Source organism: Acinonyx jubatus, chromosome E2 (assembly GCF_027475565.1).
Source record: "Acinonyx jubatus isolate Ajub_Pintada_27869175 chromosome E2, VMU_Ajub_asm_v1.0, whole genome shotgun sequence".
In the NCBI taxonomy this organism is placed as follows: domain Eukaryota; kingdom Metazoa; phylum Chordata; class Mammalia; order Carnivora; family Felidae; genus Acinonyx; species Acinonyx jubatus.
The window spans coordinates 19510547-19523933 of NC_069396.1; the positions used below are offsets into that span (position 1 = coordinate 19510547).

The following is a 13387-nucleotide window of genomic DNA, read 5'->3' on the forward strand; positions in this document are numbered from 1 at the left end:
TATTTGCCGGCAGACCTCTTTCCCCACGGGCTCAGGTGACCTCTCACTCACCCTTTCCCTAAGGCACAGAGCAGGTTTATTTGTAGCCAGGGATGGATAGATGTTGGCAACTCCAGGCTCATCTTAGGAAATGCCCAGGAAAATGAACAGTGACCAGTTGTTAAGTGTTCAGTGAATCTTACCTTTTGGGATCCACTTGGCTTTGTGGATGGGACTTGGGCTTTGGGGTCAGAATATGGGCTGGGATCCCAGTTTCCCCGGTTATTGGCTGCAAGACCTGGGGCAGGTCACCTTGCTTCTCTGGTTCTGTTTCTTCCTCCTTTGGACACTGGGATTCTGTTTTCTCCCTCACGAGGAGAGAGGCTGCCCAGACTACAAAGGGGTGAGTTAAATGAGTGATGGACACAGAGAGTCTGGAGCGGTGCCAGACCCCAGGTGTTCTTGCTCCTTCAAACCCTTTCCACGTCTCTGTAGTTGGCTGGAGAGGAGACCAGACACTCTTGCACCTTCCTGGAGGGGGGAATGTTTATCAGGGCTATGGGGGAAATATTGTTTCAGCATCTTTGCAGTCTGTCCCCAGGCAGTCTGTCAGCAGGCCTCTATCCTCTCCCTGTCTTTTGACAGCACTTCCCCTGCATCAGCCGTATGCCAGGCCCTGTGCTGGCTGACAGGTGCACACTGGTGGCCAGGACAGACACCTCCCTCCACTCATGAAGCATGTAGTTTAGCTCCTCATAGCTACCCCCCATCCTGAAATAATCCCTGAGAAAACCCACACTAAGGCAGGAAGGCACCTGCAGCCTCAGCACTCCCTTCTGTTGGGGTAGAGAATTAACACCAAAGACTCAGTGATAAAACCAACACCAACTATAGAATTTTACTGAAGTAGCAGGATACAACACTAGCATATGCAAATGATAAACAGGTTATAACGGTAGTGAAAATCCCATTTACAGTGGTAACAAAGAAGATTAAATACTTTGGAATAAATTTAACAAGATACATACAAAAACATACAAGAAGTATGCTAAAGCACTCCTCAAAGACACCAAATAAGACGAACAAATGTGAAGACATCCCATTCTTGGATAGGGGGACTCAACATAAAGATGTCTGTTCTCCCTTAAATTAAATTCCAAATTTAATACAATCTCAGTAGAAACACCACGGTCTATTTTGTGGAATTATACATATTATTCTAAATTTTATATAGAAACACAAACATTAAGGAATAACCAGGAAACCACTGGAAAAAGAAAAACTGTGATGGAGAACGAGCCTTACTAGACAGTAAAACATACTGTAAAACCTGTATCATTAAAACAGTGTGGAACTGATGCATGAATAGATAAGTAGAAGAGTGAAATAAAATAGCCCAGAAATAGACGTAAGTACATATAGAAATTTACGTGATAAAGATGCCATCTCAAATCATTGGGGTAAAGATGGCCTTTTTAACAAAAATGGTGGCTAAGGTCACCATTTGGAAAAAGATAAAAGATCCGTATTTTAATGCCATATAAACTCCCAAGGGGTTAGGGATCTAAATGTAGAAATTGGAACCATTCAAGTACCAGAAGAAAATGTGGATGAATTCATCTCTAAAACCTTGAGATAGGGAAAGCTTCCTAATGATGATTCAAAATCCAGGGGCAACCAAATGTTAATCATTCTGGCTAAGTAAAAATTTTAAAACTTGTGTGATAAAACCTAGCATGAACAAAATCAAAAGACAGTTAACAAACTGGGAGAAAAATGCAACATATGTAACAAAGGGCTAATATTCCTAAATATCCATGAAGAATTCTTTAAAATTGAAGGACAAAGGACCAAAAACCAAATAGAAAACTGAGGAAAAGATGTGAAAGACAATTTACAAAAAAGATATAAAAATGGCCCTTAAACATGTGAAAAACACTCTCATTCAGAGAAAAGCAGATGCTATGATCTGAATATTTGTAGTCCCCCCACCCCCCATTCATATGTTGAAAACTTAATGCTTAAGGCCATGGTATTAGGAGGGGACCTTCAAGAGGAAGAGATTAGGCGTGAGAATGGAACCTCATGAATAGATTCAGTGCTGTTGTAAAAGAACCCCACAGAGCTCCCGTGCCTCTTCCACCGTGTGGGGACACAGCAAGAAGTCGGCAGTCTGCAGCCCGGCAGAGGACCTTCGCCAGAACACCACCATACTGGCACCATGATGTTGGACTTGTAGCCTCCAGAAATGTGAGAAATAAATTTCTGTTGTGTATAAGCCACTGGTGTGTAGTATTTTGTTATAAAAGCCCAGACGGACTGAAAGAACACTGACTCACCTACCAGACAGGGGTGTGTGGGGGGAAACAAACCACATTCTTTTGGTGAGGCTGTGGGGAACAAGTACTCACGTACATCGCTGGTGGGAGTGTAACTTTGTACAACCCTTTTGGAGAGAAGTTTGACAACATCCGACAAAGTACATATGCACTTACACTGCGACCCAGGGATCCCACTCGTGGTATCGAATATATACTTTCTACAATATAAAAATATCTATGCACACGGTTATTTATTGCAGCATTGGTTTTAACTGCAAAATAACTGGAAACAGCCTAAAGACCTGTACGTAACAGAGTGGTCAAATAAACTATGGCACAGCCACACAGTGGAGTGGAAAAAAGAATGAAGAAGCTCTTTCTGAACAGATATGATTTCCAGGACATAAAGCAATCTTGAGTGAAAAACAACGTCCAAATGAGTATCTCTGGTACACTACCCTTTGTATAAGAAGAGACCCAAGAAAATACACAGATGCAGGGGCGCCTGGGTGGCTCAGTCGGTTAGACATCTGACTGTGGCTCAGGTCACGTCTCACTGTTTGTGAGTTCGAGTTCCATGTCGGGCTCTTTGCTGACAGCTCAGAGCCTGGAGCCTGCTTCGGATTCTGTGTCTCCCTCTCTCTCTGCCCGTCCTCTGCTGGTGCTCTGTCTCTCTCTCAAAAATAAATAAAAACTTTAAAAAAATACACAGATGCAAAGGAAATGAAGGATGATCCAGAAACTAAATAGGTTGGTGGGCAGAGGCTGTAGAGAGGGAAGGATGAGGTGTGGTTGCAGGGAGGAGAAGGGAATGACACTTGTGTGAATGTGTCTTTTTGTATAACTGACTCTTAGAACCATGGAAAAGTGTCCCATTACCCCCGAAATAAACAAACAAGATCAACTAGGATGTAGGGGGAATGGAAAACGGAATACAGACACAGCTGACCCTAAGAGCATCACAAGTGAAAAACGACCACACCAGAGGGGTGGGGAAGTAAGGAAGTTGCCTGAGTAACTGTGGAAAACAGTACCTTGATGCGGCGAGAGTGAAGGTGAAAATTAGTCTTCATAAATGCTATGATAGAGTTTTAAAAGTGTTTCTCACGGAGGTGTGGTCAACAATTCTAAAACTATAGTATTGGACCTGAACAAACAAGTAGACCGTAGATTAAGAGAGCCAGGTTTCATTCTCTTCTACAGAAAGAACTTAAAAGTAAAAGGGGTGAGGTAGAAGCAACCCTGTGTCATTGGCTTAAAATCAGAGGAATCCATAAGCACTCATGGTTTTAAAATTCTATATAGATTTGGAAATAAACTCACATATGTATATGCCTGGGTTAGTACACATCCATATGTTTCCTGACTGCCCCCCGAGTGGGCTTGGAAGCAATGACACCCAGTAACAGCACACCTGGCACCTGGGTCTTGGTGTCTAAACATCATTTTCCAGTAAGAGGCACCAGGGCTCCTAGGACAAGCGGTTTATTCCAGGGATGCAGCACGTTAGTATCACCAGTAATAAGATGAACCCTTTGGTAAGATGCACCGAGGACACAGCATCATTTTTAATGGTATTCTTGCCAAAAATGCATAACCTCACTTCAACTATAAAAAAAAAAAAATCAGACAAACTCAAACTGAGGGACATTCAACAAAATCAGTATTAAGTTTTGACCAAAAGCATCAAGATGAGGAAAGACAAAACTAAGGCTAAGGAACTGTAACAGACTGGGGCAGAGACCGGCGGGGATGAAGGAAAAAGGACAAATGCCCTATGGGGTCCTGGAAAGGATCCTGGAATGGAGAAAGGGTAGTCATGGGAAAACTGGTCACATTTAAAAAAGGTTTGTAGTTTAGTTAATCATACTGTCTTCGTGTTAATTGCCTGTTCTTGATCATCATACTCTAGTTATATAAGATGTCATTTTCAGGGGACACAAGGTGAGGGTTCCAAAGGAATTCCTTGCCTTATTTCACAACTTTTCTTTAAATCTAAAATTAGTTACAATAACTCCCTTCGTGGTAAAGAAAAGCAGAACACAACACTGTAAATACTACAATCCCAAATTTAGAAAAAAAAGACCAGAAGGAATTGCGTTAACATCCTAACATTGGGTGTCTCCCAGTGTGGATATTATGGTAACTGCTGCTTTTGTTTTTATGGCCATCTGTATTTTCTAAGTTTTCTACTCACTTGATGGATCCCTGGAAACAGAGGTGAATGAGACAAGATGAAGTTTCTTGAAGAGCTTATATTCTAGGAGGGCCGGGGGGGGGGGGGATGGAAAATGAATAAGTACATTTAAAATGTCTGTGCAGAAAATTAAGTTGATGTGATAGATGGGTGGCCATGGAAGGCCTCTCCAGGAGGTGACATTTAAGGTGAGTTGTGAACAACAGGAAAGATAGAGACGGGATGCGAAGTGGGGAAAGGAAACAGTTTGCACAGAGGCTGGGAGGTAGGGGTGGGCTTAGCTTGTTTGAGAACCCTTAAGAGGCCAGTTTGTCTTGTCTGCAGTAGGCTGGGGGGAAAGAGGCAGGAAATGAGATCAAAAGGATAGTGAGGGGCCTGTGGGGCTTGGTGTGGCCTTGGGAGCCCCTGGGGAGAATTGAGCAAGAAAGTCACAGGACTTGGTTCAGACAGGATCCTCTCTGGCTTTAGCTCACAAAGAGATGGGGTCATTTGCTTGGAGCGAGCGGGTGGGAATACTGTGGGAAGAGCAGCACCTCTGGATGTGCCCACTTGTGAGGTGCGTGTGCATGTGTGGGGGCAAGAGATGGCTGGGGGAGGGGGCGCCGCAGCCCAGATGAGTGGAGCCCCCAACCCATGGATGCAGAGCCCGCGTGTGATCCTGTGCTCCCGGAAATGGTTTTGTTCTCTATTAACCAGAAGTTAGCAGACAGAGCAGGGAGGCTGACAGAGTAGTCTAAGCGCATTAAGGGTGTAGTTATCTACACAGCTTTCTTCACCTGTCCCGTGACAGTTCCCTTGAGGATGCTGGAGGAAACTGCCCCTCAGAGATGCCCAGGGTCACACACTTAGTGGGGATGGGAAGGGACAGGAAGCACCCCCCGCCAAGGGAAGCACCAAGGGGCACTGCGCACACCTCACCTCACCTCACGGACACTTCCCAGCCTCCTGTGAGCAGGTCCGACCACACAGGTGAGGAAACAAGGCTCAGAGAGCCGGAGCGAGTGGCCCAAAGTCACACAGTCAGTAGGTGGGACTTGAGACCAGATGGATTGCTTAGCAGATTGATCCCTACCCCTGACAAGCTGTGGGTTCCAGATCTGCCACCTCTCCAAGGGGTCGCTTCCCTGGTGGAAGAGCAGTCTGGGTCTCTGTCCCTGTATTATCCAGGGGTGACATTTTTTAGCTATTGCCTGGGTGGTGTTCTTGGGTCAGAACTGGCCCCTCCAGCTCCCCTGGGGGAACATGGTGTCGGGGGCCCTCATACATGAGGGGGTTCTGAGTAGGCCTCCAGAGTTGGGTGATCCTACTGTCTGGGCCCCCGGCCTCAGCGGCTGGCTCTGGCCCCGTGAGAGGTTCTGATTGTCTAGTGTCCTCAACCCCAGGGCCTGGGAGGCCCCCAGGATGGTCTGCTAGAGTTGGGGGTCCGAGGAGGTGGGAGAGGTATTCACAGAGCTCGTCCAACTCAGAGGAAGTGTTTGGAGGAACAGTGTCTGCGTCAGGGGCGGTCGGCTCCGGCTGTGCTTCTGGCTTTGGGTCCAAGGGTTTCCCTGACAACTGGGGGCCTGGTGTCAGCCGGGGCTGCCTGGGGATGGTGACCACTCTGCTCTCAGGAGCTGCACTGGGGACCAGGGACCACTCACCGCTGCTGCCCAAGGAGGTGAGCGCTTCACCTGCAGGTGGGCTGGGAGCCAGGGCTGGGCCCTGGGTTTGGTCTCCCTTCAGGCCACGCAGGGGAAAGTCCCTGGGGAACAGGGGTGTCCGGTGCAGAACAAGGTCACTGTAGCAGGTCAAGAACTCCTCACTGTCCGAGCGTGTGCTGGCACGGCGCTGGGAGTCCAGGGGGAGCTGGGGGCCGGCACAGAGGGTGCGGGGGGATGTTGAGACCTCAGACAGGCTCGGGGCCATTGGCACAGTGCTCTGATGGTCAGGGCCCTCAGCCAGGGCCCTCTCAGATCCCAGCCCTTCTTGGGGGCCTGGCTGGGCCCCCTCGGGGCAGTTGTGGGCCTTCGCCAGCTTTCTCTTGGAGCTGCGCCTGCGGTAGGGTTTCTCTCTGCCCAGTCCCAGGACCTGCCTGCTCGAGGTCCCCAGAATGGCCTCACACGTAACTCTCGCCAGGAAGATTTCAAACACCATCTGCTCGGCGTCCTCCTTGCTGATGGCCTGGACCAGCGAAAACTCTGCCTCAGAGGTGGCCACATAGCCCAGCCTGCCCAGAATGGTGTGCAGTGTTTGTTCAGAAAGCGCAGGCTGCACCCGGTAGGCAAAGTTTCCAGTGTATGTCTGGAACAAACAGGGATGTTTATTAGAGGTGGGACGCAGCCCAGCAAAGTGGCTGTGAATGGCCAGGCAGGACCAAGGGCCGATGCCCAGGGGGGCACTGGAGGCTCCTGAGAAGCCGTTGGGCTGGGGCATTTGGCCAAAGGGACATCTGGCCCATGATCATGTTATCCTCTGTCCCATTTTATAGAAGGGCACACTGAGGCCCAGAGACAGGACAGGACCTGTCGCAAGTCACATAGCAAGAGATTGAGCTGGGGTGAGGCTCCGATATCCTGGCTCCCAACCCAGGAGTCCTGGCCTGGAGTCAGAAGAGATTAAAGCTTTGCAAAGCTAGACCCCTTCCCCTGTTTATTATGAGCTCCTTGGTTCCTTGTCTTTAGAGAGGCCGTAGAGTTTAGCGGTTGGAAGGTGTGCTGCCTGAGTTTGAGGTCTATCTCTTCTACTTATTAGCTGGTGACCATAGGTAAGTTGCATTAACCTCTTTGGCTCTCAGTTTATCCAACTATAAAATGGGACCAAAGTCAGTGGGCATGATGGACCCGCTGTTTCCCCCAGAGGCAGAGCTCCATCTCCAACCCGAGACCCCCTTGCTCAGAGGCATGGTGGTGCCTACCTTCAGGGACCTGATTTCCTTCCTCCAGGGAAACAGAAGTAGGTTGACAGATATTAGCTCCAGGAACTCTAGTGCCTGCACCAGTTCATGGCAGACAGGCTGGGTAGGGCTGGGTGCCCCCTGGGAGTGAGTGGCCCGCAGATTGGAGGCCACAAGTTCAGGCGGATAGAGCTGAAGGGGGGGCCCCATGTCGGAGAACCGCCGGGCCCTGTGGGTGAGGGCTGCTTGCCTGCAGACCCGGAGCCGGCCGGCCCCTGCCTCCTCTTGGTAGTAGCTGATGAGGTCACCCAGGAGGGTCGTTGGAGCAGCCTCACCCGGCCCAGGGTGTTGGGGCTGGCTCATGGTGGCTCCGAGGGGCTGGGTGCCGAGGAGAGCTGTGTGGGCCTTTCTAGGCCAGGCCCAGGCTGGCCCACCTCCGTCCTGCCCCACTGCTCAGTCAGGAAGCTGAAGAGGAAGTTGTGCTAGCAAAAGAGAAAGCCACACACAGCCCGGCTCTGCCTTTGCTTGTCGCTCTGAGGGGCTCAGACCCGAGGGTTGCTGGGGCTGTGCCACCTCCTTCCAGTGGAGCAGAGCTGAGGTCGGGCTCGGTCCTTGTCCCGTCCCCTAAACAAATGGGGAAACAGAGACAGCGGTGCCCACAGCCGTTTACACCCCTCTGCAGCCGACACTGCGTGCCAGCCCATACCCCCCAGCCCACTTTGGATGCCACCAGCTAAGGCTCCTTATGCCTCATGCTTGAGAATGTTCTCGGGCTGCAGGTGTGTGTGGGACAGGCTCCAAGTCCCAGGGTGTTAGCACCAGCCAAGGAGGGTGGGTGGACAGAACTCCCAGCTTCTTGCCCCAGGCAGGACAGTTCTGGGGTGTGTTCTCCACTCTCTTAGGGGGTCCCCAGTGGGATCATCCCCGGTTGTCCCCTGCAGTAACCTGCTCATGAGTGGCTCTTCTCCCACCCTTGTTTTAATTCCCGATTCCTGTTGTGCTTCCCAGGGTTGCCTCCCAGATGATCCGTACGCAAATCCTGGGACTGCTTTGGGGGAACAATCTCCCTCCCTCCCTGCTTTTTCCACCTTTTTTTTTTTTTTTTTGTCCTTTTACAGTTCACTGGCTTATTCTCAGACCTGAGATCCCATTTATGCCCTATGGCCCTGGAGGAGTCATGATCATGCTAGAATGTCTTTCATCATACCCCAGCCTTGCCTAAGGAGGAAGCACATTAAATAAACAACAGGATTTTCCCTTTAAAACAGACCCAGGTATAAATAGGGCAGCACCCATTAGGATCCTGATTCACCCCCACTGTCTGAGCCCCTTACCACCAGGCAGGGCAAAGTGAATTTGGGGAGATAGGAGTAGGGAGCAATATTTAGAGCCAGGCTTCCTCCCTCCCCCCTCCCTACCTGCTTTCCTTCCTTCCTTCCCTTCAGCTTTCTTCCCTCCCTTCCTTCCTTCCATTCATTCACCCAATACTTAATTAAGTCATCATTCACTCACTCAGCCGCTCGGTGACTCACTCCTTCCATGTGGGTCAGCATTTCTCAAAGTGTGCTCCATAAGGAGCACTTGGTGGGGTTTGTAATCAGTCTTATGGGAGTAACAGTTTCCTGTGGCCAAATAGATTCTGCTGGTTTAATTATGGTCCCTCGGCTTCTCGGCTTTAGGACTTCTCACAGAGCAGGTGTGAGTTGCTGGGAGGGAGCGGCATGCGTTCTATCTCCCAACTTCTTAGATGCGGGGTCCCTTTCCATGTTCTCCTGTGCTATTAGGGGAAGTGCTATCCTTTGAGCAGCCAGCCCGTGTCCCCGGTCCATGCCAGCCTGGGGGCTTCAGGAGCAAAGGAGATAAAGTCCCTGCCCTTGGGTGGCTCGCAGCCTGGAGAGCCCCACTGGGGGGGCGTTATGACCTTGTAGTGACACCACCGAGCATTCTTTAAAAAAATGTTTTAACGGTCATTCATTTTTGAGAGAGAGAGACAGAATGTAAGCGGGGGTAGGTACAGAGAGAGAGGGAGACACAGAATCTGAAGCAGGCTCCAGGCTCCGAGCTGTCAGCACAGGGGCTCAAACTCATGAACTGCGTGCGAGATCATGACCTGAGCCGCAGTTGGATGTTCAACCGACTGAGCCACCCACGCTCTCTACACAGCCGAGCATTCTTGATCCTCAGGTTGCTTTGTGACTCTGCTGGCCTCCTGGCCCTCCAGTCACCGGGAAGGGCATCTGCCTTGTTCTTGGCCTTGGACCTGCCTGAGACCTGGGCTCACCACATCTGGGAGCTCTCTGCTTCCTGTCTCTAGCTCCCCTGCCTCCTGCAGTCTTTGCTGAGCTCAGTGGCCAGGGCGATTCCTGTCCCTGTGGTTGGGAAGTCATTTCCCAATTGGAGTACTGCTTGAAAATGGACCCCGCTACATTCCATTCTGGAATGTAGTGGGTGTAAAGCTCTCATTTCTCTCTTCCTGCTGCTTCAGTTCATCATATCTTCTCTGACTTTGACCCTGTGGCCTCTCTCTGGTGAGGACCCTTGTGATCACATTGGGCCCACCTGGATGCCCCAGGCTAATCGCCTCATTTCAAGGTCCTTAATCACACCTGCGAAGTGTCTTTGCCACGGAAGGTAACATATTCCCAGGTTCTGGGGATTCAGGCCTGGACACCTTTGGAGGACATAGTTTACCACACCCAAACTATCTGAAACCCAAGGCCATGCTTTTTCCTTGATACCAAAGATTTGTAAGAACACTGAATGGAAATGGAAGATTTGGGGGAGGGGGATATACAGAGTTGCAGGCCACCGAGTTGTGCTGAAGAGGCAGTCACCAGGCCAAGGAAGGTGGTGGTGGTGGTGGTGGTGGTGGTGGTGTGTGTGTGTGTATAAAACAGTTTGTATCTTTTTTCCTATTCATAGCCAAAGTGTAACAACTTGGTACACACAATTTAATCTCCGCCACCACACCTACACCGTGTGTTAGTTACTTATTGATGTAACTACTTCACACTTTCTGGACATCTTGCTCCTCGGTTCTCAGGGAACCCATCGTGCCTGTGAACTGTCTCTCCAGGGTGGACCGAGATCACGATGGGGGAAGCCGGGCAGGGTGCCTGGAACCATTCCCCTCCTTGTGCTCTCGGTGCTGGGGTCAGCTCAGCTCCTCCAGTGCCTGCTTCCTCCCCACTGGGCCTCTGTAGCCTCTTGAACTGTGGGGCTTTGTGTTCACACTTTCTGGGCCCTCGGAGAGTAACTGGCTTAGTGAGAACCTGCTTTCTCTGCCTGCCAGGGTGACTAACTTTGGTGACAATGCAGGGGGCAGAGGGAGGTGAGGGGAGCACTGGGGATATGTTGGGGGGCTGGTCCTGAGGCCCAGAGAAGGAAAGGATCTGGCCAAAGGTCACACGGTGAGCTGATGACAGAAGAGGGGGCAGCCAAGCATCCTGGGTCCTAGCACCTAGCCTTCCCTCAGAGCTGTCCCTGCTGCCCAGAGCCTCCCAAATCCCCTGCCAAGCCTAACAGCTCAGAGGCCACGGGGAGAACAGGGGTGGGTGCTGTCTGGTCTGGGGCTCCCAGGTCTGGACCGCTTTACTTACTGTCCTCAAGGCCGTGAAACACAGGGAGGAATCTGTTTCCATCAGAATTGAACTGAATATTCTCGCTAGTTGTCCACTCCACAAACCGCCACCTACCCCCACCCGGGGCCCACCACCCAGAGAAGAACCAGCTTGAATCCTGACCCTGGGCCCCCAGTCTGGCAAGGATGGTTCAGACACACAGGAACAGTCCAGCAAGGGAAGGGCTGGGGAGGGGGAGATGTCGGAGCCCGGCAGTAAGATAACCCTTGAGGCTGGATCATGAGCCTGCCAACATAGACTTGGGGTGCCCACAGCCACTGCTCCTGTGGGAGGATGAAGGTGGGCAGCAGAACCAAGAGAGACAATACACCTGCCCGTATTCTTTGACTGCCTGGATCTGGCCATGCCTGAAGTCAGAATTGTCACTTAGACAATTTCGTTCTGTGAGCCAATAAATATCTTTTCTTGCTTAAGAAGTTTCAAATTGGGTTTCTGTCTCTTGCAGTGAGTCACGGGGGTGGGTGACGGTGCTCAGAGCTTGCCGGGGGGGTGGAGGGTTCCCCCAAAGCCGCCGACGGTGCTCAGAGCTTGCCGGGGGGGTGGAGGGTTCCCCCAAAGCCACCTTCTTTTACCCTGTAATCCAAGTAGTGCCAGTTTTGTGGTGGGTCATGGATCAGGCAGCCACAAGCTAAGGAGCAGAAGGCTGGGCGGCCCCAGGACCACAGGGGTCAGACGGGTGGGGAGTCAGTGTGGCATGGCTGGGGCTGTGACCGTTGGGCCTGGGCGCCTGGAGCCCCGGGATTCCTAGGAGAGATGCTGAGCAGGCGCAGCTGGGCTGTGACCCTGGGGGCAAGGGCGTGCCCAGCCTGCTGCAGCCCGGAAATACCGGCCTGACCCCGGTAATTGGCTCTGACTGAGAGAGTTCACCTGGCCTGAGAGGTTCAGCGTGAGGTCAAGCAGAGCAGAGCCCACGACAGAAGATTTGCCGTCTCACGCATCGAAGCTGCCTGTCCTTCCATGGTTCGTGGCCCACAACCTGGTCAGTCATCATCAGGTGGACACCAGCGGTGACGCCTGAATTGAGTGGGTGGCCTTGGAGTGTGCATGTGGGACCCCGGAGGGTGTGAGCTCTGAGTGTGGGGGCACTAGTGTGTGTGCCCCAAAGCCACCTGCGCAAGCGTAGTGGGAGCTGAGTGATGCTCCACGTGGGCGTGTGTCTGAGGGTGTCGCGAGGAACTTGGTGTGAGAGAGCCCTGGGTGTATATGTGCGGGTGGGCTTGGCCAGGTGGAGCCGGTCGGTGTCCCAAGGAGCAGCTGCGGGCAGCCATAGGTTGTATCAATGGTCCTTCCTCTGTCTGGAGGTTTCTGCTGCGCGCGTGAGGCAGATGTTGTTGACGCCCTGTCCGAGACCCTGGAACGCACCGTGCCCATAGGTACTGGCACAGTGGCAGACCATGCTGACCATGGAGAGGACTTTATCTGCCAGCAGCTGCAACCCCCCTGTCTGAAGACTTTCTCTGGCCAGAGAAGTCTGCTCAGCTGCACAGGGGGGCAGGGCTAATGTTCTCTGAAGGGTGGCCTCAAACAGTGACCCTTGAGAGTCTGAGAGCCAGTGGGAGAAATCCACCCCCTCTTCCTGGCAGGGGGCTGTGAGGTGTGCTCTCCACTTCGTGCCCCTCGGAAGGGGACCCGCGTGACTACAACACCCTGAATTGGCTTCCTTCCCTTCCTTGTTTCACTGCCCCCCTCGCTTTTGGTGCTTCCCGGGTCACCTTCCTCATCAATCCCTTGCACCCTCCTCCTGTCCCAGGGTCTGGTGCTGCCCCCTCCTGTTCCTGCCATCCTGAGAATTGTCACCTCCGATCTCACTGGGGCCCTAATGAGCCCCAGGCTGAGCCCACTGCCTGGGGTGTGCTCTTTGGCTCTCTCAGGCCCTGGCAGAGAGAGGGGGCTAGTTTCCTTGTAGGAGTGTGCAGAAGGACATTGCATGTGGCACTGTATGTGCACATGGGCTGTGTCATGGATGGGGGGAGGCAGGAAATGCCAAGCCCACCCCATCCAGGGGGATCCTGTGTGTTGTTGGAACCGGGTGTTGGTGTGGGGTGGTTCAGGTTGGAGTCAGCACGGGACTGGACACCATCACCATGAGGGCCGCTACATTCGTTCCCAGGGAGAGGGCCCCAGAGCACGGAGGTGGCACCCGAGCCACCACAGTGGTGTTTCAGACCGAGGAATAATTATTTTGCATACGGGGAGATGGGCTTACTTAGGGCATCAGGCTGTTGTGCCCAGAGAGAGAAACTGATGAGCAGGAGGGACTCCTGAAAATGGAATGCTTGAATGGTTAAACCTCATGGAACATTGCAAAGGTGGCAGACCAGCTCAAAACCCAACCAAGTCCTGTCTCCAACTGCTAATGTCCGCGGTCAGTAGATTT

General features: G+C 51.8%; 1 protein-coding gene across 1 annotated transcript; it reads right to left on the reverse strand.

Moving 5' to 3' along the window:
* Positions 1–2967: 2967 nt before the first annotated feature.
* Positions 2968–7846, reverse strand: LOC128310935 (spermatogenesis-associated protein 2-like). Its single transcript, XM_027075904.2, has 2 exons — positions 7391–7846; positions 2968–6777 (listed from the first exon to the last, which is right to left on the reverse strand). The coding sequence occupies exons 1-2, from the start codon at positions 7730–7732 to the stop codon at positions 5677–5679; spliced, it is 1443 nt and encodes a 480-aa protein (XP_026931705.2). The 5' UTR covers positions 7733–7846; the 3' UTR covers positions 2968–5676.
* Positions 7847–13387: the final 5541 nt, after the last annotated feature.

What these genes read in the sequence shown, in the direction of transcription:
- LOC128310935 (XM_027075904.2), bottom strand. Translation starts at nt 7,732, where the DNA reads ATGAGCCAGCCCCAACACCCTGGGCCGGGTGAGGCTGCTCCAACGACC. An exon ending in AGGAAATCAGGTCCCTGAAG is followed by an intron (nt 6,778 to 7,390) that starts GTAGGCACCACC and finishes TGTTTGTTCCAG; the next exon opens with ACATACACTGGAAACTTTGC.